The sequence below is a fragment of the Diabrotica virgifera genome, chromosome 6 (genome assembly GCF_917563875.1).
Source record: "Diabrotica virgifera virgifera chromosome 6, PGI_DIABVI_V3a".
NCBI classification, from domain to species: domain Eukaryota; kingdom Metazoa; phylum Arthropoda; class Insecta; order Coleoptera; family Chrysomelidae; genus Diabrotica; species Diabrotica virgifera.
This window is the reverse complement of record NC_065448.1, coordinates 31,477,576-31,501,181: the sequence shown is the minus strand read 5'-3', so window position 1 is coordinate 31,501,181 and position 23,606 is coordinate 31,477,576. Positions and strand designations below refer to the sequence as shown.

The 23,606-nt window shown below is 34.9% G+C and overlaps 1 protein-coding gene across 7 annotated transcripts in view; it reads right to left on the bottom strand.

The window, feature by feature from the left end:
• The window catches only part of LOC126887532 (zinc finger protein 271-like), a 137,776-nt gene that overhangs the window by 89,648 nt on the left and 24,522 nt on the right, over positions 1-23,606 (bottom strand). For 2 of the 7 annotated variants that reach the window (XM_050655177.1, XM_050655180.1), the window contains one exon: positions 16,276-17,478. The exons of 2 other annotated variants lie outside the window; for them this stretch is intronic. In XM_050655177.1, coding sequence (XP_050511134.1) covers positions 16,276-17,478 — 1,203 coding nt within the window. Of the gene's footprint in view, positions 1-1,357; positions 4,273-16,275; positions 17,479-23,606 lie in introns of those variants that run through there. 3 more of the 7 variants (XM_050655181.1, XM_050655178.1, XM_050655185.1) reach the window with 2 other exon arrangements.

Genomic DNA, 23,606 nt, shown 5'->3' with positions numbered 1-23,606 from the left:
TTTTTTCGAATCATGAGGAAACTATAATAAGTATTTTTGAAAAATTTAAACGCAGAATGAAAGACTGCATTATTTAGAAAAACCAAAACGTTTCTTTTGAACGAGAGATTTGGAATTAAAAGTCACACTAAATTTTTTCTTTTTTTCACCCCTGTAACTTATTAAAATAAACATTATAGAAGTTTTCAGGGACTTTCGGTCCTCGGTAATAACGTAATCTTTCTTTGTGCGTTTAAATTTTTCAAAAATACTTATTAGTTTTCTACGGATTCGCAAAAAATGAAAACATTTAAAATACATTGAACATTTTAACAGACGACATTTTGCACCTATCCCCTTAAGTTAGCTGTTGTTTTTATTATAAAAAATCCCAAATATATCCTAAAAATCCTTAAGTATATTTTAGTTTTTGATTTAGTAGATTTTAGCTAAAAAATGGTAATTACCAGTTGGTGGTTTGGAATTTTGTGGAATTCCTCTTGGGACATTTAGGACGGATGTGCATATCACTGTATTACTGTATATTTACATGGCCTAAAAAGAATCTACTGATTTTGTGAAAACAAAACTACTGAAAGAGTAAAAACTGACCTGGCAACCCTGTCTACGAAAGCTGATACAAAGATTAGGTTATCATATCTCAAATCTACTGATAAAACAATGGAATGGAAACCAGCTATTAAAAAAACAAATAAACAGGTTGTTAAATAAATCGAAAATTTCCATAAAAATAAAATATATAATAATAAGAAAAAAATAAGGTTATAAAGTAAATTCTTTTTCTCCTAGTTGCCGCAAACGTGTTACACCTCTAGAACAACGCAAGGGTCGTGACGTGACAGATAACTACTCAACTACAACTACAGAGTCGGCCAGGGCGTAAATTAGTTTAGCATTATAACATGTTTAACTCGTTGTGATTGTTGAAAAAACTGAACCACACTGAACTGTGATATTATGTAGTTGTCACAATCATTGTGACACAATGGTAATAAATTAGTTGCCCGTATAACTAAAGGTTGTAACATCGTAATGTCAGTCGGGGTAGGGGACGTTGGCCGAAACAACTGAAAATGCTCTCAGGCAACGTTGTATACAGTGCATTTGTTTGTACTGACAACCAATGCGTCGAAAAATTGCTACTTGGGGAGAAGCTAGGAAAAGGGTGGTTCGCTTCTGTAGAGCTCCGTTTGGCCCTGTTTTCAAAGGCTACCGTTTGTGATACTGATTTTCCACCTCCCAACATTTCAGCTGAGAGGTGCGAGCTCTATTAAGCCACCAGCCACCTCACCGCCGACAAGATCATACGGCTCCTAGAGGGCGCTAGATTGCTTTAAAAATATTTAAACTACAGAAAGATTTTTGAAAATATATTCTGAAATTAAATAATGCTTGGTTTCCACTAATTACTACATTATTTTTAAAACATTCGGGCATATTTTTCGTAATGGTAGGGGAGTCCAAGAAGAGATTTTTAGTTACTCGAGCGAGTCAAAAAATCACAGAAAGAAACCTTGTACCCTGTAAATGTACCCCTACCATATATGAACTCTTAATACAGGGGAGTTTGTTAAGGGGGTACGAAAAAAAATCTAAAAATACGTGTCCAATATTTTTTAAACATCTATCGAATAACATTAAACACGACCACCCACGGTGGTAGGGTAGGGGTTACTTTAAAATCTTAAATAGGAGATTTTTTATTGCAGATTTGGCAAAAAACTTTTATTCGAGACATTTTTTCGAATTATGGATAGATGGCGCTACAATCGGAAAAAGATTGTTGGAAATTAAAAATTAAATTAAAAAATGGAAAGTCAGCACTAAAATGGAAAACATAACTTAACTGTTTCTGTTTTAGGACCTAATATTCACAACAAAATAGGTCCCCATAAGGCTTTAGTAACTGCAAATTTAGCATCCTTGCCTCCCCTGCTACAATACATATACTTGAATAACAAATTTATATTTATGTTAATTTTTGTAGTAAACTTTAACTGGTTAACACGTTGACGGACACTGCGTCAAATGTATAAGCTACATTAATGGAAAATAGACGTCTATAGTCGTTGTTGTCCATCAACGTGTTAATTGGTTTAACATTTGACACTAACACTTTTTCCGATTATGGGACTTATCGTTTCAGTGATAGAAGTTCTTTATATGGAGACCCCTTGATTAAGTCTTCTATTGCTGATCAGTGGCATTTAACTTTCCCTTTTTTATTGGTACCTAACTTGAGCAGTTTTCAGAAGAGCCATCAGAAAAGTTACCCGCTTGTAGTAGCCAAATGTTCACTCTTTCTATCATTGCGAAGAATTGGCTAAACGTTGGACTGTTCGTTCATTTAGAGAAACCGTGAGCTTGGATTAGACTGTTGTGCTCAGCACTAGAAGAAACGCAGGTTCAGTAATTTGGATGTTTTTTTTGTAAATCGTGTCTTTAACAAACCGTAAAGACATCTACACACTATCTCAAATGTTTTATTTAATCCGTTATTATAGTAAACTAAGTAAAGCAAATTTCATACTTGGCAAATATTTTCTCCAGTGTGCACTCTCAAATGTCTTTTCAAATTTTCTACTCGACTAAACTGCTGAAAACAGATGTCACACTTGTGAGGTTTTTCTCTAGTGTGTACTCTCAAATGTCTTTTCAAATCACCTGCTCGACTAAACTGCTGAAAACAGATTTCACACTTATAAGGTTTTTCTCCCGTGTGCACTCTCAAATGTTTTTTTAAAGTACCTGCTTCACTAAACTGTTTAAAACAGATTTCACACTTGTGAGGTTTTTCTCCAGTGTGCACTCTCAAATGTCTTTTCAAATTTTCTACTCGACTAAACTGCTGAAAACAGATGTCACACTTGTGAGGTTTTTCTCTAGTGTGTACTCTCAAATGTCTTTTCAAATCACCTGCTCGACTAAACTGCTGAAAACAGATTTCACACTTATAAGGTTTTTCTCCCGTGTGCACTCTCAAATGTTTTTTTAAAGTACCTGCTTCACTAAACTGTTTAAAACAGATTTCACACTTGTGAGGTTTTTCTCTAGTGTGTACTCTCAAATGTCTTTTCAAATCACCTGCTCGACTAAACTGCTGAAAACAGATTTCACACTTATAAGGTTTTTCTCCCGTGTGCACTCTCAAATGTTTTTTTAAAGTACCTGCTTCACTAAACTGTTTAAAACAGATTTCACACTTGTGAGGTTTTTCTCCAGTGTGCACTCTCAAATGTCTTTTCAAAGTACTTGTTTCACTAAACTGCTGAAAACAAATTTCACACTTGTGGAGTTTTTCTCCAGTGTGCACTCTCAAATGTTTTTTTAATTGTCTTGCTTGACTAAACTGCTGAAAACAGATTTTACACTTGTGAGGTTTTTCTCCAGTGTGCACTCCCAAATGTTTTTTCAAATGTCCTGCTTGACTAAACTGCTTAAAACAGATTTCACACGTGTGAGGTTTTTCTCCAGTGTGCACTCTCAAATGTTTTTTCAAATCACCTGCTTCAATAAACTGCTTAAAACAAATTTCACACTTGTGAGGTTTTTCTCCAGTGTGCACTCCCAAATGTCTTTTCAAATGTCCTGCTTGACTAAACTGCTTAAAACAGATTTCACACTTGTGAGGTTTTTCTCCCGTGTGCACTCTCAAATGTTTTTTTAAAGTACCTGCTTGACTAAACTGCTTGAAACAGATTTTACACTTGTGAGGTTTTTCTCCAGTGTGCACTCCCAAATGTTTTTTCAAATGTCCTGCTTGACTAAACTGCTTAAAACAGATTTCACACTTGTGGGGTTTTTCTCCCGTGTGCACTCTCAAATGTTTTTTTAAAGTACCTGCTTGACTAAACTGCTTGAAACAGATTTTACACTTGTGAGGTTTTTCTCCCGTGTGCACTCTCAAATGTTCTTTTAAAGTATCTGCTTGACTAAACTGCTTGAAACAGATTTTACACTTGTGAGGTTTTTCTCCAGTGTGCACTCTCAAATGTCTTTTCAAATCACTTGCTTCAATAAACTGCTTAAAACAAATTTCACACTTGTGAGGTTTTCCTCCAGTGTGCCTTCTTAAATGTTGTTTCAAATAATGTGTTTTAGAAAACTGTTTGAAACAAATCTTACATTTGTAAGGTCCCTCTCTAGTCTGAACTTTTATATTTTTATTTACAGTTTTTCCTTTGGCGTGTCGACTCGTATAGTGTTGGTTGTGGGATGAATGTTCACAAACTGTTTCCATACGTTCTATTTTATTCTCCTCCTGAGTAAAACCTAAAATGCAAACCAACTATAAACATTTACTACAAGAGAAAAATAAATACAGACACAAAATTTAAACAAAGTTAATGTAAGGCAGCAAGTAATAACAATACAATCAATATGTTTTAGGCACCGCTGTTTTAGATGCATAAGAAGCCGCTTTCTTTTAAACAATTACCAGAGAACGGCAGTTCTCGCCAGTGGCCCACAATAATACCCCTAAGTGTGACACTATATATACACGAAATTTTCGATTTTCTAAATCCGGCTAAATTGAAAATTGGGCCAAATCCCATCTTAAAGTTTAGGAAAAAACTCGCCCATCCATATGTCAACTCTCCATTTTTGTCCAAGGGTGTGAATTTTACGGCCCTTCTCGTTCCCAAAACTCAAAAAATTTCAAAAATTTATCAGACCTTTGCGGCAGTATGGCTCGACTTTTATTTAATAAGGGGAAAATGTTTGTGGATATGTATGTATTGAAGCGTTCAACTGGACAAGACAACAACTGGATACTGAAGGAGGCAGAAAAATGAATCGGCCTCACACGTTGGGTGCCAGTTGAAGCGTTTTACCTGTCTGCTCTAATGGGATCAAGGAAAGACTATCTATAGAGATACTGGGGAGTCGAAATGGGGCTAGCAGAAGGAACAGACACGCAAACCTTCATGCGAACGGCAGCTCATTTTTTGTGCGGTGGCAGGTCGTAGATTCGTTGGGAGGGGTAGGAGGGTTTAAAGAAGACTAAACTACATAACCAAATAAGCAAAGGATACTTACACAGACTTGAGGACTTTCCTACTATTTAAACAAATTGGGACGCCGTTTGAAAAATCCTCAAATTCTCATATCGAGTACTTACTGGAAAGCAACTGGGGGACATTCATCGTAGATTCCTCATTGGGGTTATAGTGGGCTACAAATTATCATCATTTGGCTTCTATGCCATTATATTTTCTTCTGTTCTAAAACTTATTCACTTGTATTAGATATCTGTTAATAATTTTCTTAAATAAAGAGGTTACAGAAATAAAGATGTGTACATTTTATAATGTTTATTTAAACCTTAATACCTTTTTATTTTTATTGAGAATAGACACATTCTCAAACCAGAAATGAATAATAATAACAAAATACATGATTTTACAATTTTTAACCTTATTTTTAGCAGTGTACCAAAACAAAAATTTGACATGGCTGTCAAATGTCACTGCCATCTAATATTTACTTTACATAATATATTTTCCATGTTGAAAACAAACATTTTTAATTATGTAAAACCTTTACCAATAATATCCACTTGTGAATTATTTAAAATAAACATTATCATACCTTGTTAAAACAAAAATCCATGTCACAACACTTGGAACTTCAAAATTTTCCATTCAGACGGGGCTGGGAGGGGAAGATATTCAAATCATTACAAAACTGGATAAAATCGATACCAAATAATATCATCTGGGCATTTCTTACTGGAACATGAACAAATCAAAACATCATAAAAATAGCAACAGCTACATAAAGGACAGGAACCAGGAAACCACGCACTTCTTTTACCGGCAAATCAAACTGCATAACAATAGAACTGTTTCACAATAATATATCCATTAAAATGCCGTGAAACTATTGTCATTATATTCCTTGACATGTTAGAAATCCATTAGTTCTTTTACTATAAGAAGAAAACCATTTTGGCCGGCAAAGTGCGACTTTTTGAGTTCTAACAAAAAGATGCTTACAGAGCTGATGTACTTTTAGAACTGGCTTTACATCGTCACGTCTCTCTCGCGTCCAAACGATGCATTTCTTCTCGATCGTTCCGCCAAAAGTATTGACCAATCGTCAACTACAACTCAAGGATCTTTCAAAATGCAGACCAATAATAACATGGGATTTTTAGCGCTCAAAACTTAAAGGAAAAACACTGAACCTTTTAGAGGATTCATTCTCGAATAATGGATGTTTTCAATAACAATCTACGTAGTTGGTTATTGCTACACAAATAAATAGGAAATTTCCTAACCTTTACAATGCGAACAGGAGCGGCTTGGAAATTTTAAAGATATATAAACTCGCAAAATATATTAGAAAAATTAATATTTTTCTTGGGATAGGATTAAAATTAATGGATATTTTTTATAAAATATTGTAGTAGAAATCCATCTGCTACAATAGCCTCCTCGGAAGAGAGGAAACTGGATTACCAATTCAGTTTTCGATAACTACAAAAATCCAACATTGACTTCTTGGGTGTGACAGGACAACAATACCAAAATATTTAAATAATGGCTAATGGGGATTAAACAAAAACAAAACATCATTAGGGAATGGGCTAGCGTGCCATCAATCGCCAGACTCTTTAAAGTCGAGTAGACTTAAATGTTTAGACTCTACTAAGAACTGTAGGTGACAAGAGTTTCTGTGTCTTGGGGAAGAAACTTAACCTTGTGCCCTGTGTGGACCTCGCTGACATCCACTGCAGTAACACAAGTGACATATATACTATATATACCATATAATATATACCATATAGCAGGGCAGACACAGCCTCATCACCTCGTTGCCTAACCGGGAGCGGTTTTCAAAAACTAAAAAATCTTTCTGAGCTCTTGGCTCAGCAGATAGGCATCTGCTTAAACTCTAAACACCTAGCGAGTTTCACGGGACATTCGGCAACGGTTCTGCAAAAGGAGGATTTAGACAATCCAGTCTAAATACCTTGTCGAGATAAAATGTCACAAATAACTTATCTCAACAACTCATTCAAACAAAACCAACAAAGGGGGGGTGCGTGTGACAACATAAAAAGACCAAAAAAAAAAACTAGTATACTGGTTTCAAACGGGATATCAAACCATTTAATCAAGACCAAAAAAAAAACGTAACACATGACATAGGAAATACTACATCATTACGTTTTCAATCAACAGTCCAATCCAGGACATAAGAACCTTTCATGAACGTTCACTAGACAACTCTCTCATTTTCAAATCACAAGCTGGGGAAAGACTTCATTTTCAAAACAGGGCTACACTTCACTTTTCGAAACAGGGGATAGACTTCATTTTTCAAGACAGGGGGGTTGGGCTTTACTTTTCAAAACTGGGGATAGACTTACTTTTCAAAACTGGGGGCATTTCATTTCTCAAGACTGGGGTTGGACTTTATTTTTCAAAACGGGGGGCTACTTTTTCAAAACAGGGGATGAAAGCAACACGCAAGGGGAAGACCAAAGGGACATTGGAAAGTATGACAGTTCTGACGAACAACCGCTTCCATTTATCGACCGAAAGCAAGCTTCACCTGTACTCAACGCGGCCAGATCCTAACCTCACCAGCCTTGTCACAGCTTCTGCTCTTGGCCTACTTTCAATCAACAAAGAGAAGAGAGGTCAACTAACTATTCGCCAAAAAAAATCAAACTCCAGCACGGACACGGGCTAACAGACAACACGGGCTAATAGACAACACGGGCTAATAGACAACACGGGCTAATAGACAACACGGGCTAATAGACAACACAGGCTAATAGACAACACGGGACAACAGACAATGGGCTCTAAAACTTCCAGACAAAACAGGGATAGACAAACAAACAGACAACAACATACTTTTTGACTTCTAGATATACTCAGGGGCTTACAAACACAAACAATATTGAAATTTGGTTCCTATATGAGCTCACACGGGATAAGACATTTCTTGCTCCGACTACTAATGAAAGTGTTCACAGATAGCTGAACAACACTTCCTTCATCACGAGTATTACACTTGTGACATGTCAGATACAAAAAGACATACTTCATTCACGGGGGGACTTCAACTACTTCACTGGGGGGGAGACTTCAACTACTACTTCACGGGCTCTTTTTAACTAACCTCTGGCATCCTTTTGACACCTACAAAGATAGATTAGTCAAAAAAAAAAAAAAAAAAAACAAGGGGCAACACAGACAAGGGGGGGGCTTTTTCAGGGGCTAACTTCTACACTTCAAGACAGTTATTCTCAAACAGTGTCGACAGAGAACGCTATCTTCAAATCTAAAAGTGACAGCTTTTCTCCTGGCTGCTTGAAAAAAACACAGAAGTGGGGGGCCTCTCCACGGTTTCCCTCTTCACTTCTTCATGGGGTGACTTCTACAAGGGGTAACTTCTCTCACACAGACTATACGGGACTAAACTCATACACGGACCATACCAACAACATTACACATCTACTCAAATGACCAAATCAATAATCACAAAAAACGGTTATTCTGTAAAAAACTGTTGATCTATAGGAATACATGCAAAAAATACAACATACTGTTATACTTCATAATTGGATTCAATATTCAAAATATTTAACGTTACTTTTAATCAAAATTTTCAAAAAAATTTTACGTTACTTTTTTATTCAACTGTTTGTCTATATATTTCATCAATACTTTCAAAAAAATTCAAATCAATGCTTTCATCATGGGTACAATATCAATACAATACAGTTAGTACGCTACAATAACATACAATTCTGTTCTACGATACTTACAATACAATACAATACCAGTATACATATGGGGTTACAAGTTAAATACACTATGATGTATGAAATGGTACATGCCTATACAATCAACAGCACGACCAAATCAACATCACAACAAAATGTGTACATACTTACACCTCTCTGGAAAAATTATTAACTTTTGCAACAAAAACTACAAAAATGGGCTCTTTCATGGGGACTAACAGACTGAAACAGTTTCGGGGGCACTAAAAGACATGAAACAGTTTCGGGGGGGCAAGACAAGAGGAATCTGGGCTAAACTACATGGGAAGACTGGGGCGATATCTACTCAGGTCAAACTTCAGGGTGTACGTTACAAATGTAACACTAAGTGGGGGGTGGCTAAAGACATTGGGGACTAGTAGATAGGCTAACTACTAGTTGAACATGTCTACAAGCTAGACTTGTAACAATGGGCATACAAAACATGACACGAGTCGAGCTTCCATGTTATCGGAAACACTTGCACCACAAACTGAGATCGGCTACCCAAGACGGGCACTGCCTAACAGTTGTAGTACAAATGAGACCGAAAGGAGGCTAAAGGGATATGGTAGTGGGCACATGCTAATGGGGTCAGGGGGTAGAAATAACACGCCCCACGTTGTCGGGGCCAGTTGATGCATTTTACATACAACTGGAGCCGGAAGGAGGCCAAAAATGAGTCGAGCCCCACGTTGGGCGCCATTTGAAGCGTTCAACTGGACAAGACAACAACTGGATACTGAAGGAGGCAGAAAAATGAATCGGCCTCACACGTTGGGTGCCAGTTGAAGCGTTTTACCTGTCTGCTCTAATGGGATCAAGGAAAGACTATCTATAGAGATACTGGGGAGTCGAAATGGGGCTAGCAGAAGGAACAGACACGCAAACCTTCATGCGAACGGCAGCTCATTTTTTGTGCGGTGGCAGGTCGTAGATTCGTTGGGAGGGGTAGGAGGGTTTAAAGAAGACTAAACTACATAACCAAATAAGCAAAGGATACTTACACAGACTTGAGGACTTTCCTACTATTTAAACAAATTGGGACGCCGTTTGAAAAATCCTCAAATTCTCATATCGAGTACTTACTGGAAAGCAACTGGGGGACATTCATCGTAGATTCCTCGTTGGGGTTATAGTGGGCTACAAATTATCATCATTTGGCTTCTATGCCATTATATTTTCTTCTGTTCTAAAACTTATTCACTTGTATTAGATATCTGTTAATAATTTTCTTAAATAAAGAGGTTACAGAAATAAAGATGTGTACATTTTATAATGTTTATTTAAACCTTAATACCTTTTTATTTTTATTGAGAATAGACACATTCTCAAACCAGAAATGAATAATAATAACAAAATACATGATTTTACAATTTTTAACCTTATTTTTAGCAGTGTACCAAAACAAAAATTTGACATGGCTGTCAAATGTCACTGCCATCTAATATTTACTTTACATAATATATTTTCCATGTTGAAAACAAACATTTTTAATTATGTAAAACCTTTACCAATAATATCCACTTGTGAATTATTTAAAATAAACATTATCATACCTTGTTAAAACAAAAATCCATGTCACAACACTTGGAACTTCAAAATTTTCCATTCAGACGGGGCTGGGAGGGGAAGATATTCAAATCATTACAAAACTGGATAAAATCGATACCAAATAATATCATCTGGGCATTTCTTACTGGAACATGAACAAATCAAAACATCATAAAAATAGCAACAGCTACATAAAGGACAGGAACCAGGAAACCACGCACTTCTTTTACCGGCAAATCAAACTGCATAACAATAGAACTGTTTCACAATAATATATCCATTAAAATGCCGTGAAACTATTGTCATTATATTCCTTGACATGTTAGAAATCCATTAGTTCTTTTACTATAAGAAGAAAACCATTTTGGCCGGCAAAGTGCGACTTTTTGAGTTCTAACAAAAAGATGCTTACAGAGCTGATGTACTTTTAGAACTAACTTTACATCGTCACGTCTCTCTCGCGTCCAAACGATGCATTTCTTCTCGATCGTTCCGCCAAAAGTATTGACCAATCGTCAACTACAACTCAAGGATCTTTCAAAATGCAGACCAATAATAACATGGGATTTTTAGCGCTCAAAACTTAAAGGAAAAACACTGAACCTTTTAGAGGATTCATTCTCGAATAATGGATGTTTTCAATAACAATCTACGTAGTTGGTTATTGCTACACAAATAAATAGGAAATTTCCTAACCTTTACAATGCGAACAGGAGCGGCTTGGAAATTTTAAAGATATATAAACTCGCAAAATATATTAGAAAAATTAATATTTTTCTTGGGATAGGATTAAAATTAATGGATATTTTTTATAAAATATTGTAGTAGAAATCCATCTGCTACAGTATGTATGTGGAAAAGTTACACCCATCTGAATTTTTTTTCTGTGTTGCAAGAGGGGGTCAGTGCCGATTCAGAACCGGTGTAGTTTTTGACTTTTGACTACCCATAAGCCAGCTATAGGGCTAGGTAGATACAAAATGGCATATTTTTTGGGCGTATATATCTTAGGTTAAAGGAGAGACTGGAAAACCACAAATACACCAAATCAATAGCGTTGAGTTGAGATTTCAAATGGTGCTTAAGCGGTTAAGATCATCCCTACACACGGCTCAATATAGCCGAAAAACTGAAAAATTAAACTTTGAAAATTTTGGTTTTTCGACAATTACCTACTCAAAATTTCAACCTACGAATTGCGCCAATAACTCGAGCGTTTGTAGGATGACTCTAGACGCGTCTAACCTGGGAAAATTCGAATTCTTAAGTTATAGGCTTCATAAATATGATCAAATCTATTTCTTATGGGAAAAACGGTTTTCCAAGCTCAATTATTCCTGTAATATCTTCAGTTATCATACTTGCTCTTGGATGCATCAGATACTACTTGTCAATACATTTCAAACTCATGTTTCATGATCAAAATCGGTTAAGCCGTTCAGAAGTTATCGAGTTCCAAAAGTCTTATCCATTTAACCAATTTCACCGAAATGGTTCATGGATCGGGCAATCCGAGTTCATTTGCCGGCCCTAATTATTAGGATGGCTAGGATATGAACTCGGATTGTCTTATCACAAGTCTGGTGTCGTAACTACTAGATCATTTGGGAGAGAATGCGACAAAGGCGACCATTCGTAACGCTTAACGTGTAATCGAGAAACATTACATTCAATTTCATATATTTAATTTACAAAAAACGTTGAAAAACTCCGGATACAAGAATAAAAAACGGCTAACGCCGTAAAAATGAGTGGCGCATACAATATTCCAGCTACAAAACAGCTAATATGAATATTACGTGGCGCAAAAATGTATTTTCATTTTGATGAAAAATAAAATTTTAGTGTTATTTTGAAAGATTTTTTCCATAATAGTTGCTAAATTTGAAGTAAAACGAGCCATAAAAGAGTAACTTTGACACAGTTTGCATTTTGAGGCTCTTTTGTGGCGCGTTTTACTTCAAATTTAGCAAATATTATGGAAAAAATCTTTCAAAATAACACTAAAATTTTATTTTCCGTCGTTGTTTATTAAATAGTATTGATAGTGTATTTGAAAAATAATAATTTATTTAAGGCGTACAATTAATAAAAAGTTATTTATTGTTTATATATTATTTATGGAAAATCCAAGTATTTCAAGTCATTAAAGTTCAAATAAAAGTATTATTTTTATAAGAGTTTGTTCCGATAACCGTAAATAGGTATGATTTTAGCTATAAAGTAAAGTGCCCATGGTGGCATAAAATGTAGTAAATGCTAATGCTTCAAGTACGTACTACATGTTTGAAGATTTCACTACACTTAAAAAGCATTTGCTTTTCTCCGTAGTATTTGCTACTATTTACCAGCCTACATAGAAGAATGAACTACGCTTTTGAAGTATGTGCTTGTTTAGTAGTATTTTGCTTCAGTTTAAGTGAAGTTGGTGGGTGGATGTCTTCGGCGTAGGTATTTTTATGTTACAATATGGCAGCATTTATGAATGTGTCATAGAAAAATTTACAAACTAAGAAGAAGATTCTTAATTTTTGGGGTCATTCTTTTATCAAATAAAATTTAATAATTGTGAAGAAGATTAACAAATAACAATTGTTCATTTTTATCCTCGCGTAACTCTTTTGTCGCTTCGGATCCGAGTCACTCATTTTTACTCATGTACAATCTAATAATTTGGTACGTAAAAATGTGAATTCACAAATCACAAGCACATGGGAAACTAATTCCATCACGAATGATGTAATGCAGACAAGGCTGGCGTAACGCTTTGTAGTAGATACTTCTGGTCAGTAGTAGGTACTTCTGTTGTGTAGTAATAAATAGTTTACTCCTTTAAACGAGAATAAAATTTAATGCGAAAATTATTGGTTTACCGATAGATTTTATAGATCATATTTTCACTATAAATTTAAAATTAATTTGAAAAATACAAAAGTAATTAATTTGATTTATGTAAAAAAGTACTTACTTCAATTGAGCTAACCGTCTATTTCTTCGCTTTTCAGTAACACATTTCTTATAACAAGGTCCCATATTTTAATTTGCGCAAATAAAGAAATAAATAGTCTTTATAAATTAATTGAGTAATACTACATTTATACAACGCAGTTCTTCACATGTTCAAACCTTATCTAAGCTTTCCATGGTAACAGGACATTATTAAAATAACTTTACAACTTTTTTTCTTTTTCGACTATTTGTATAGTATATAAATAATGGTAACCCTGAATACATAATTAGTGAAAACATAATCCTATCATTTATACAAGTAAAGGTTATCCAAGAACATTCAAAAACTGAACGAAATAGCCATCTCTACCTTTCTAATGACAATGTCACTGTCAACCTAATGTTTACATCTGCAGTTTCCATACCAGTGAGAATTTTACTACACGTAATTTGCCGTGTAAAGACAGAAAAAGTAGGGATAGCCGTAAAATATTTGCGAATTACGTACCCATAGCCTTAACGTCACTCTACCCTTAATTTATTTTTACCTTCACTAATTTTAACGGATGAAAATTATTTCATATCATACTGTACAGAGTAACAATTTATTCAGTCTATATATAAAATAATTAAAAAAAATACAATAAACAAAAAGACAGTTATACAAAATCTTAGCATAATTGACTGCAAACTTTTTAAATTTATTTACCATTTCGGTCTAATGCTGTTCGGTCTAGTGAGGTTTCGGTAAAGTGCTTTTCGGTCTAATGAGTTCGGTCTACTGCTTTCGGTCTAATGATTTCGGTCTAATTGTCGTGTACCATAGTCAACAGTCGAACCTTGCGTTTTATGGACAGTCTAAGCCCACGACAATACTAAGGGCAGCATTCTGCCCTTAGTATCAAAACTGGATAAAAATCGGACAGAAACTGGATAAATTTGAAACTTTATTGTTTATTTATGAAGCATAACGTAAACAATTAACGCAAAATGTGAAATTATGTATAGTTCATATAATTAACTACAATCTGTAAAAGTTTCTAATTTTTTTTATTGACTATTCGTGTATTGTTCCCGCGAATGTACATGTCTGCAAAATTTCATTCATATGCATTGAAGAAAAGGCAGTCAAATTAACGTCTAAAGATTTGACGCAAACGATTGAACTAAATAAAAGCGTTTAATAATTTATATTTTTTGTATTTTTGTTTTATAAATAACGAATAAAAAACTCTGATAATAGAAGATAAAATGAGGATGGGAGGCCGCTTTTCTATAAAATCACCGGGGCGCTTGAAAAGTTCCAGCACGCCACTGCTTCAGTGTGCACTCTAGAATGTTGTTTGAAATCACCTGCTCTACTAAACTGTTTGTGCAGCATTCTGCCCTTAGTATCAAAACTGGATAAAAATCGGACAGAAACTGGATAAATTTGAAACTTTATTGTTTATTTATGAAGCATAACGTAAACAATTAACGCAAAATGTGAAATTATGTATTCGCGGTGTGCAAGTACTGGGAAGGGAAACGATAAACGACCGTGCGCGAGTCGCGGAGAAATATTGCAACTATCTTAAATAATTCATATTGTCAATTGAAATTGTCAAATTGACGTATATTTCATACCTTCTGTCATTGAAGCAGAAAAATTGTATATTGCTCCACAATATTGATATGATATGCAATTATTATATAAAGGTAAATTTAATTAATTGTATTTTGCTTGCAGTACTGCATTTTAATAATTACTTTTATTTACTACATACAATTGTTTACGTTTGCATAACATAACCTGCATCTTATATTTTCTTCTTATTATTTTTTTGGACTATGGCCTTGACAATTATTTAGCAACCAGGACTAATATAATTGGCCAATATAATTAAAAGTGCGAATAAGAGTACAGAGCGTAGAAATAGAGGTCGCTTTGTCGAACTTGCACGGTCCCAATAGTTCATATAATTAGCTACAATCTGTAAAACTTTCAAGCTTCTACATTGTAAAAAACAAGAGAATTTAAGCATTTTTTATTAAAATCGTTTTTTTTTGTTTAAACAATTAATGAACACAAATTTTTATTGACTATTCGTGTATTGTTCCCGCGAATGTACATGTCTGCAAAATTTCATTCATATGCATTGAAGAAAAGGCAGTCAAATTAACGTCTAAAGATTTGACGCAAACGATTGAACTAAATAAAAGCGTTTAATAATTTATATTTTTTGTATTTTTGTTTTATAAATAACGAATAAAAAACTCTGATAATAGAAGATAAAATGAGGATGGGAGGCCGCTTTTCTATAAAATCACCGGGGCGCTTGAAAAGTTCCAGCACGCCACTGCTTCAGTGTACACTCTAGAATGTTGTTTGAAATCACCTGCTCTACTAAACTGTTTAAAACAAATGTCACACTTGTTAGGTTTTTCTCCAGTGTGCACTCTCGAATGTTGTTTCAAATCAAATGCTCTACTAAACTGCTTAAAACAAATATCACACTTGTGAGGTCTTTCTCCAGTGTGCACTCCTAAATGTGTTTTCAGATCACGTGCTTGACTAAACTGCTTAAAACAGATTTCACACTTGTGAGGTTTTTCTCCAGTGTGTATTCTCAAATGTACTTTCAAATTTCCTGCTTAACTGAATTGCTGAAAACAAATTTCACACCTGTGAGGTTTTTCTCCAGTGTGTACTCTCAAATGTACTTTCAAATGTCCTGCTTGACTGAACTGCTGAAAACAAATTTCACACTTATGAGGTTTTTCTCCAGTGTGCACTCTCAAATGGACTTTCAAATTACCTGCTGTAAAAAACTGCTTAAAACAGATTTCACACTTATGAGGTTTTTCCTTACACTTGTGAGGTTTTTCCCCGGTATGAACTCTCAAATGTCTTTTCAAATATCCTACTCGACGAAATTTCTGAAAACAAATTTCACAGTTGTGAGGTTTTTCTCCAGTGTGCACTGTGAAATGTGTTTTCAAATCACCTGCTTGACTAAACTGCTTAAAACAGATTTCACACTTGTGACGTTTTTCTCCCGTGTGTACTCTCAAATGTTTTTTCAAATTTCCTGCTTGACTAAACTGCTGAAAACAGATTTCACACTTGTAAGGTTTATCTCCAGTGTGTACTCTTAAATGTAATTTCAAACTACTTGCTTCACTAAACTGCTTAAAACAGATTTGACACTTGTGAGGTTTTTCTCCAGTGTGCACTCTCAAATGGACTTTCAAATTACCTAATGTAAAAAACTGCTTAAAACAAATTTCGCACTTGTGAGGTTTTTCCTTGTGAGGTTTTTCTCCAGTGTGCACTCTCAAATGTGATTTTAAACTACTTGCTTCACTAAACCGCTTAAAACATATTTGACACTTGTGAGGTTTTTCTCCAGTATGCACTCTCAAATGTTTTTTCAAATTACTTGTTTGACTAAACTGCTTAAAACAAATGTCACACTTGTGAGGTTTTTCTCCAGTATGCACTCTCAAATGTATTTTCAACGTACTTGTGTCAATAAACTGCTTAAAACAGATTTCACACTTGTAAGGTCTTTCTTCAGTGTGTACTCCTAAATGTCTTTTCAAACTACCTGCGTGACTAAACTGATTAAAACAGATTTCACACTTGTACAATATTTCTCCAGTGTGCACTCTCAAATGTGTTTTTAAACTACCTGCTTCTCTAAACTGCTTAAAACAGATTTGACACTTGTGAGGTTTTTCCGCAGTATGCACTCTCAAATGGCTTTTCAAATGTCCTACTCGACTAAACTGCTTAAAACAAATTTCACACTTGTGAGGTTTTTCTCCAGTGTGCACTCTCAAATGTTCTTTCAAATGTCCTGCTTGACTGAACTGCTGAAAACAAATTTCACACTTGTGAGGTTTTTCTCCCGTATGCACTCTCAAATGTATTTTTAAAGAAACTGGTAGACTAAACTGCTTAAAACAGATTTCACACTTGTGAGGTTTTCCTCCAGTGTGCCTTCTTAAATGTTGTTTCAAATAATGTGTTTTAGAAAACTGTTTGAAACAAATCTTACATTTGTAAGTTCCCTGTTTAGTCTGTACTTTTATATTTTTATTTACAGTTTTTCCCTTGGCGTGTCGGCTCGTATAGTGTTGTTTACGGGATGAATGTTCACAAACTGTTTCCATACCTTCTATTTTATTCTCCTCCTGAGTAAAACCTAAAATTCAAACCAACTATAAACATTTAATACAAGAGAAAACTGAATACCGACACAAAATATTAAACAAAGTTAATGTAAGGCAGCAAGTCCTAACAATATAATCAATATGTTGTAGACACCGGCATTTCTGTCTTGCAGATTTTGCCAGTGAAACGAAAACGACAATAGAATACCCTAGCCAATCGAAAATAATATTTCAACCAACTAAGACAGCTATCGTTCACCCTAAGCATAGCTCAGTAACTCTAGGTGTGTGTTCGTCTTGTCCCAATCTTAGATATGAACTATGAAAATTTGGAATGGAAGCAAACAAAACAATATTTTTAACCAATCATGTTTATTGTTCAATAAAGATATAAATAAAATATGACTTATTAAATTGCAAATTAACAAATATATTCCAATTCTTGCCAAAAACTAACAATTCTGGATTATACTTATGGCTTTTGATATCTGATGGTAACTTCTTGATGTATAATGGTACTGCTGTAGACTTCTTATAGACCTGGGCAGATGTTCGGCCTCAGAACCCTGCAGCTGAAGATGTTGGGTGCTGTAGTCTGGATGTCAAGGTCTCATTATTCGCCTTAAAGTTGCGTCACCGGTGATGTGTGAGGCTTACGTTCCCGAAAAGGAAAAGGTTGATTTCTTTCCAAAAACCCAAGAGAGAGATAATTTGAATAAAAATGATTTATTGTTCACATTACATGCCTTTTTAAGAAATAATTCTTCCCTTTCCACTTAGGGTCGATTTCTCATACCTGTGTTAATCTGTTGTTCAGTTGAACCAGGTTCACCGGTGAACTCAGGTTTTGCTTGGAATGCGTTTCTCATTGTGAGTGCACGTTCTACAACTTTCGAGAAATGCCAATAGATGGCAAAAGGTAAAAAACTGTCGCCATTTTGAACTAACTTTTTTATGCTGTTTTTGAATAAAGTTACATTCAAGTATTTATAGTCAAATAGTCATTTTAATAATTATAAATAAATGTTATAAAAACAAAAATAATGTTATCTTTTATCGTTAGGCTTAATATAATAAAATAAGTTTATTTATATTATGACAGCGTTTCGTGTTAATACAATGCATGCGTAATCCATGTAATCATCTGAACTGCGTTCAGAAATCTTTGAACGGCCGAATTCCAGCGTTCAAGCATCGTTAAAGTTTAAACTGCCATCGGTTGAACGTGAATTGAGAAGACAATTTTGACTTTAAACTGACGTTTATATAGAAGTTCAGGTTAAACTGGAGTTGAACTCGATATGAAAAATTGGCCCTTATACTCCGGCCAACTTATACATCCGCGGCTACAAAAATTACCATCAAGCTGAAAATTGGCAGGATTGTTCAATTGGTGAAGAATTTTCAGAATTTCACGTAAATTTTAATACAACAGATCTAAAACAAATTACAATAACTTGAATGTAAGGAGTAAAAATGTTCGTTCATCGAAGCGTTGGTTTTGTGTGTATTCTCGTCGTTATGTACTTTTTCGTCACCCAGTAACCCTGGCAAATGAACTTGGGTCACTTCGTTCGGCAATCTTCGGTAATACGCACTTGTACAATAATTGGCAGAGTCTAATAAATTTCAAAGTCAATGTACTTAACATATACTCCCCCACCTTGAAACCCCAAAGACCGGGTTTCAATAAAAAGTCTTAAAGAAAAAGTCAAAGATCATATTAATTATAGTTTTCAAACAAAAGTTATTGATCTTGGTTAGGCAGAACACATAATTTCACAACCGGTCGTTTAATCTCACCAGAGTTTGTCTTTATCACAACCGACCGCACAATATTGTCACTTCCGGTGTAAGTTTTTAAAATTCTGCCTAACTGCCACTTCAAGGGAGGAAGTCCATCATCCTTTACTAGAACCATGCGTCCAGGCTGGATCAGCTGTTGGCAATTCTCCTTCCACTTGACCCGCTGCTGAAGATGGGATACATATTCTTTGGACCATCTTGTCCAAAAGTGCTGTAATATCTGTTGCACCCTTTGGAATCTTGAAAGACGATTTTCATTAATGTCCATTAAGTTTTGTTGTGGTATACTCGTCAATGAAGATCCAATTAATAAGTGTGCAGGAGTAAGAGGGTTAGGGTCATTTGGGTCATTAGAAAGAGGATAGAGTGGTCTAGAATTGAGACAAGCCTCTATTTGATATAAAACCGTGGTAAATTCTTCAAATGTTAAAATTGCATTACCTACTACACGTTTCATGTGGTGCTTAACTGATTTAATGTTTGACTCCCATAATCCACCGAAGTGGGGAGCACGTGGAGTAATGAAATGCCATTGAATACCGTCGATTGAGAGGTCTGTAATAATGTGATCAGCATTTGTGTTAAAAAATTGTCTGAGTTCATTATTTGCTCCCACGAAAGTGCTGCCGTTATCTGAAAATATTTCGGAGCATTTACCGCGTCGGGCCGTGAATCGGCGTAATGCCGCTAAGAAGCATTCTGTCGTGAGATCACTGACAACTTCTAAATGTATAGCCTTACTGGCGAAGCAAATGAAGAGAGCAATATAAGCTTTAGAAGTTTTGTAATTACGACCCTTTCTATCTCGTAATAAAACGGGACCAGCATAATCGACACCAGAAACCGTGAAGGGACGTGAAGGGTTAACTCGTGACTCCGGAAGATTGCCCATAAGATACTGTTCGGGTTTATTATTAAATCTAAAACATCGGACACAATCACGAACAATTTTTCGAACCAAATTGCGCCCTGATATTGGCCAGTAATTTTCTCTTAAGGAAGCAAGAAGTGCTTGAGGACCAATATGTAAAAGTTTCAAATGCTCATGGCGAGCAATGAGTATCGTGAGGTGGTCTTTCTGAGGTAGGACTATGGGGTGTTTCTTGTTAAAATCAAATGACGAATGATGTAAACGACCGCCAACGCGTATTAATTTTGTTGTTGTATCAAAGAATGGAGTTAGGCCAAGAAGTTTACTTCTTTTGTCAATTTGGTTGGAATTGGAAAGTGCATCATAATCATATGGAAATGACTGACGTTGTACGAACCTAATTAAGGTTAAAAGGGAATTATTGAGTTCTATTGTGGTCAAGGGACCTGTTATTCGTAAATGTTTATGAATCGACAGATTGTCTTTAAATCTTAAGACATAAGCAAAGACGCGTGTTAGTTTATTTAATGAAGAATATTTGTAGTAAAAGGTAAATTCGTTGTTGATGTGATGAAACACAAGAGTTTTGTTACGCAGTTCAGGTAATTCAGAAGTTATACAAACTTCTTGATGTTTTGTATATTGAGGCCATTCTTCTTGAGGCAAAGTGAGCCAAGAAGGGCCATGAAACCATATGTGGGAATTACTGAGCGAAGAAGGACTTATACCTCGTGACAGTAGATCTGCTGGATTATCATAAGTATTAATATATTTCCAAAGTTCAGGGTTGGTCAGTTTATGTATTTGTGAGACTCGATTTGCTATAAAAGTCTTAAGTAAATGGGGAGAGGTGTTTATCCATGAAATAACAATTTTAGAGTCAGTCTAATACGTAATGTTTTTAAAGGAGACATTTACAGATGAAGTGACCTTTTCAACAAGTTCAGAAAGTAGTGATGCCCCACAAAGTTCGAGTCTTGGAATGGTTACAAGTTTCATAGGAGAAACTCGAGTTTTAGCACAATAAAGATTTGAAGTGTAATTTCCAAATGTATCTGTGCAGCATATGTAAATACATGCACCGTAAGCCGCCTCCGAGGCGTCAGAAAACCCATGAAGTTGAACAGAAACTGGGTTAGAAGAAAGTACATGTCTAGGTATTTTTAAAGTGTTTAATTTTGTAAGTTCGAAGTAGTATTTCGACCAAAGTGTGTAAATACTTTCAGGAACAGATTCATCCCAACTTATCTTGAGTTTCCAGAGCTCTTTAAGAATAATTTTCGATGTAACTGTTACGGGTGAAAGTAACCCCAAAGGATCAAATATTTGTGCTGTACAGGATAAAATCTGTCTTTTGCTAATCTTTAAGTTAATTGTGGAGATATTTATAGAATATTGTAGGGAATCACAAGACGGATTCCAAAGTAATCCTAGTGTTTTGTTATGTTCGTCAGAACCAAAATGCAAAAAATCAGGATCAGAATGATTTTGTAGAGACGAATCATTGGTAGTCCATTTTCTCAGAGGAAAACCGTAGGAAGATAATAAATATGAAATAGTTTCCTTGATTTCTCGGAGTTCTTCCGATGTGTCACAACCAGTTAATAGATCATCTACATAAAAATCGTGCAAAATTATAGAGGAAATTTTTGGGTATTCGGAAATATGTCGATGAGCAATTTCATGAAGAGACCTAATGGCAAGAAACGCTGCTGATGCAGTACCGTAGGTAACAGTATTCAGTGTATAAGCAGAAATTTCATCATTTTTATTAAATCTCCAAAGGATCTTTTGAAGGTAACGTTGTTCAGGAGTAAGGAAAACCTGACGATACATTTTAGTTATATCTGCACCCAGTACGAATTTATGTTGACGAAATCTAAGTAAAATGTAAAATAAATTATCTTGTAAATGAGGGCCGACATACATGATGTCATTTAATGAGTAGCCTGTGGTAGTTTTCGCACTACCATCAAATACAACTCTTAACTTTGTAGTGGTTGAAGTTTCTTTTAAAACGCAGTGATGAGGTAAGAAGAATCCAGAATTATCATTAGTGTCATTTATTAGGGACATGTGACCAAGTTTAATGTACTCACGTATGAAGTCATGATATTCTAATTTCAATTGAATGTTATTTTCAAGTTTTCTCTCTAAGTTTAAAAAACGTTTTTTGGCAGTAGTTAGAGAATCCCCTAAAACTGATGGAGTGTTTAGTGGGGCGTTTTAAAACTTCTAAAGCACGTAAATATTTTTGTGTATTGTCTAGAAGTTGTCTGAGACCTTCATTTGATTCTTTTGTGACTAGTGGTAGGTTAAAGAGAGCTTTAATGTGATTGTTTACAAGTAACTGTTTATTTTCAAATCTTTCGATCAATAAACTCCAAGCAATGTCGTAGTTTGCATCGCAGACTTGCAAAGATTTAATAGTGTCGGCAGCTATGCCACGTAATGACAGACGTAAGTAATGAAACTTTTGTACATTGGAAAGTGAAGTATCATCATTAATAATAGAATTAAAACTGTCGCGAAAGAAGAGGAATTGATCAAACGATCCATCAAATGTAGCTAGATTCAATGGAGGTAACTTAATGTTGCTTGTATTTGTAGGCCCAGCTGCTATTGAACCATTGACACTACGTGAATCAGACGTGTCAGTAGGTCGTCTAGATAAAATAAGTTTTTTGATGTCAGATATTATTTTAAAATATCTGTCCTCAAAAGTCTGCCTTTCAATGGCATGTATTGTGTCATAATTTTCCTCGCAGTCAGGATCATCAGTTTCAATAAGCAGCTGAACCTCATTAAAAACATCTAAAAGCTCTTCGGCTTTGGATAATCGCATTTCTAAATCTACGAGGTCGATAATTTCATTATTTTCTATACTTCTAAAATATGTTGTTAAACGTATAAGAGCACCTTTAGTGGCCATTCTCTTTGTTTTGTTTTGGTCTGACATTTTTGACAATATGACCAAAATGTACGAGGATGCAAAATAATTAAATATTATGTATGTATGTTAATTAAATTATGTAATTTTAGTAATCTAATGTATGTGACGTATATTATACAGATATAAACAATCAAACTGTGTTTGATGTTTCAAGAAATAAATATTTGATCTTCGATGAATGTAATTAAATAAAAAGAAATGATTTATTCAAGTGCAAAAACAGAAATAAATGTTTTGTAATTCAATTATTATGTACGTAAGAATTATTATTAACGTTTAGTTACGATCTGTCAGAATAAAATAAAAAATCAGCTAGCACATTCACAATGAATACGAGAGTAGGTAAAACGTCAAATATGTCACTATTCGAAATAAATATATTAATTTAGATTGAAACTCATGTACTTAAAATATTTATCAAATAGAGACTGAAAAAATGTGAAATTATAAAAAGGATTCAGTATTCAGTGTTGTAAATGTAGCTTCCTGGGGTTGATACAGCGGGTCAAGTACGACGTCGGTTCGTAGAA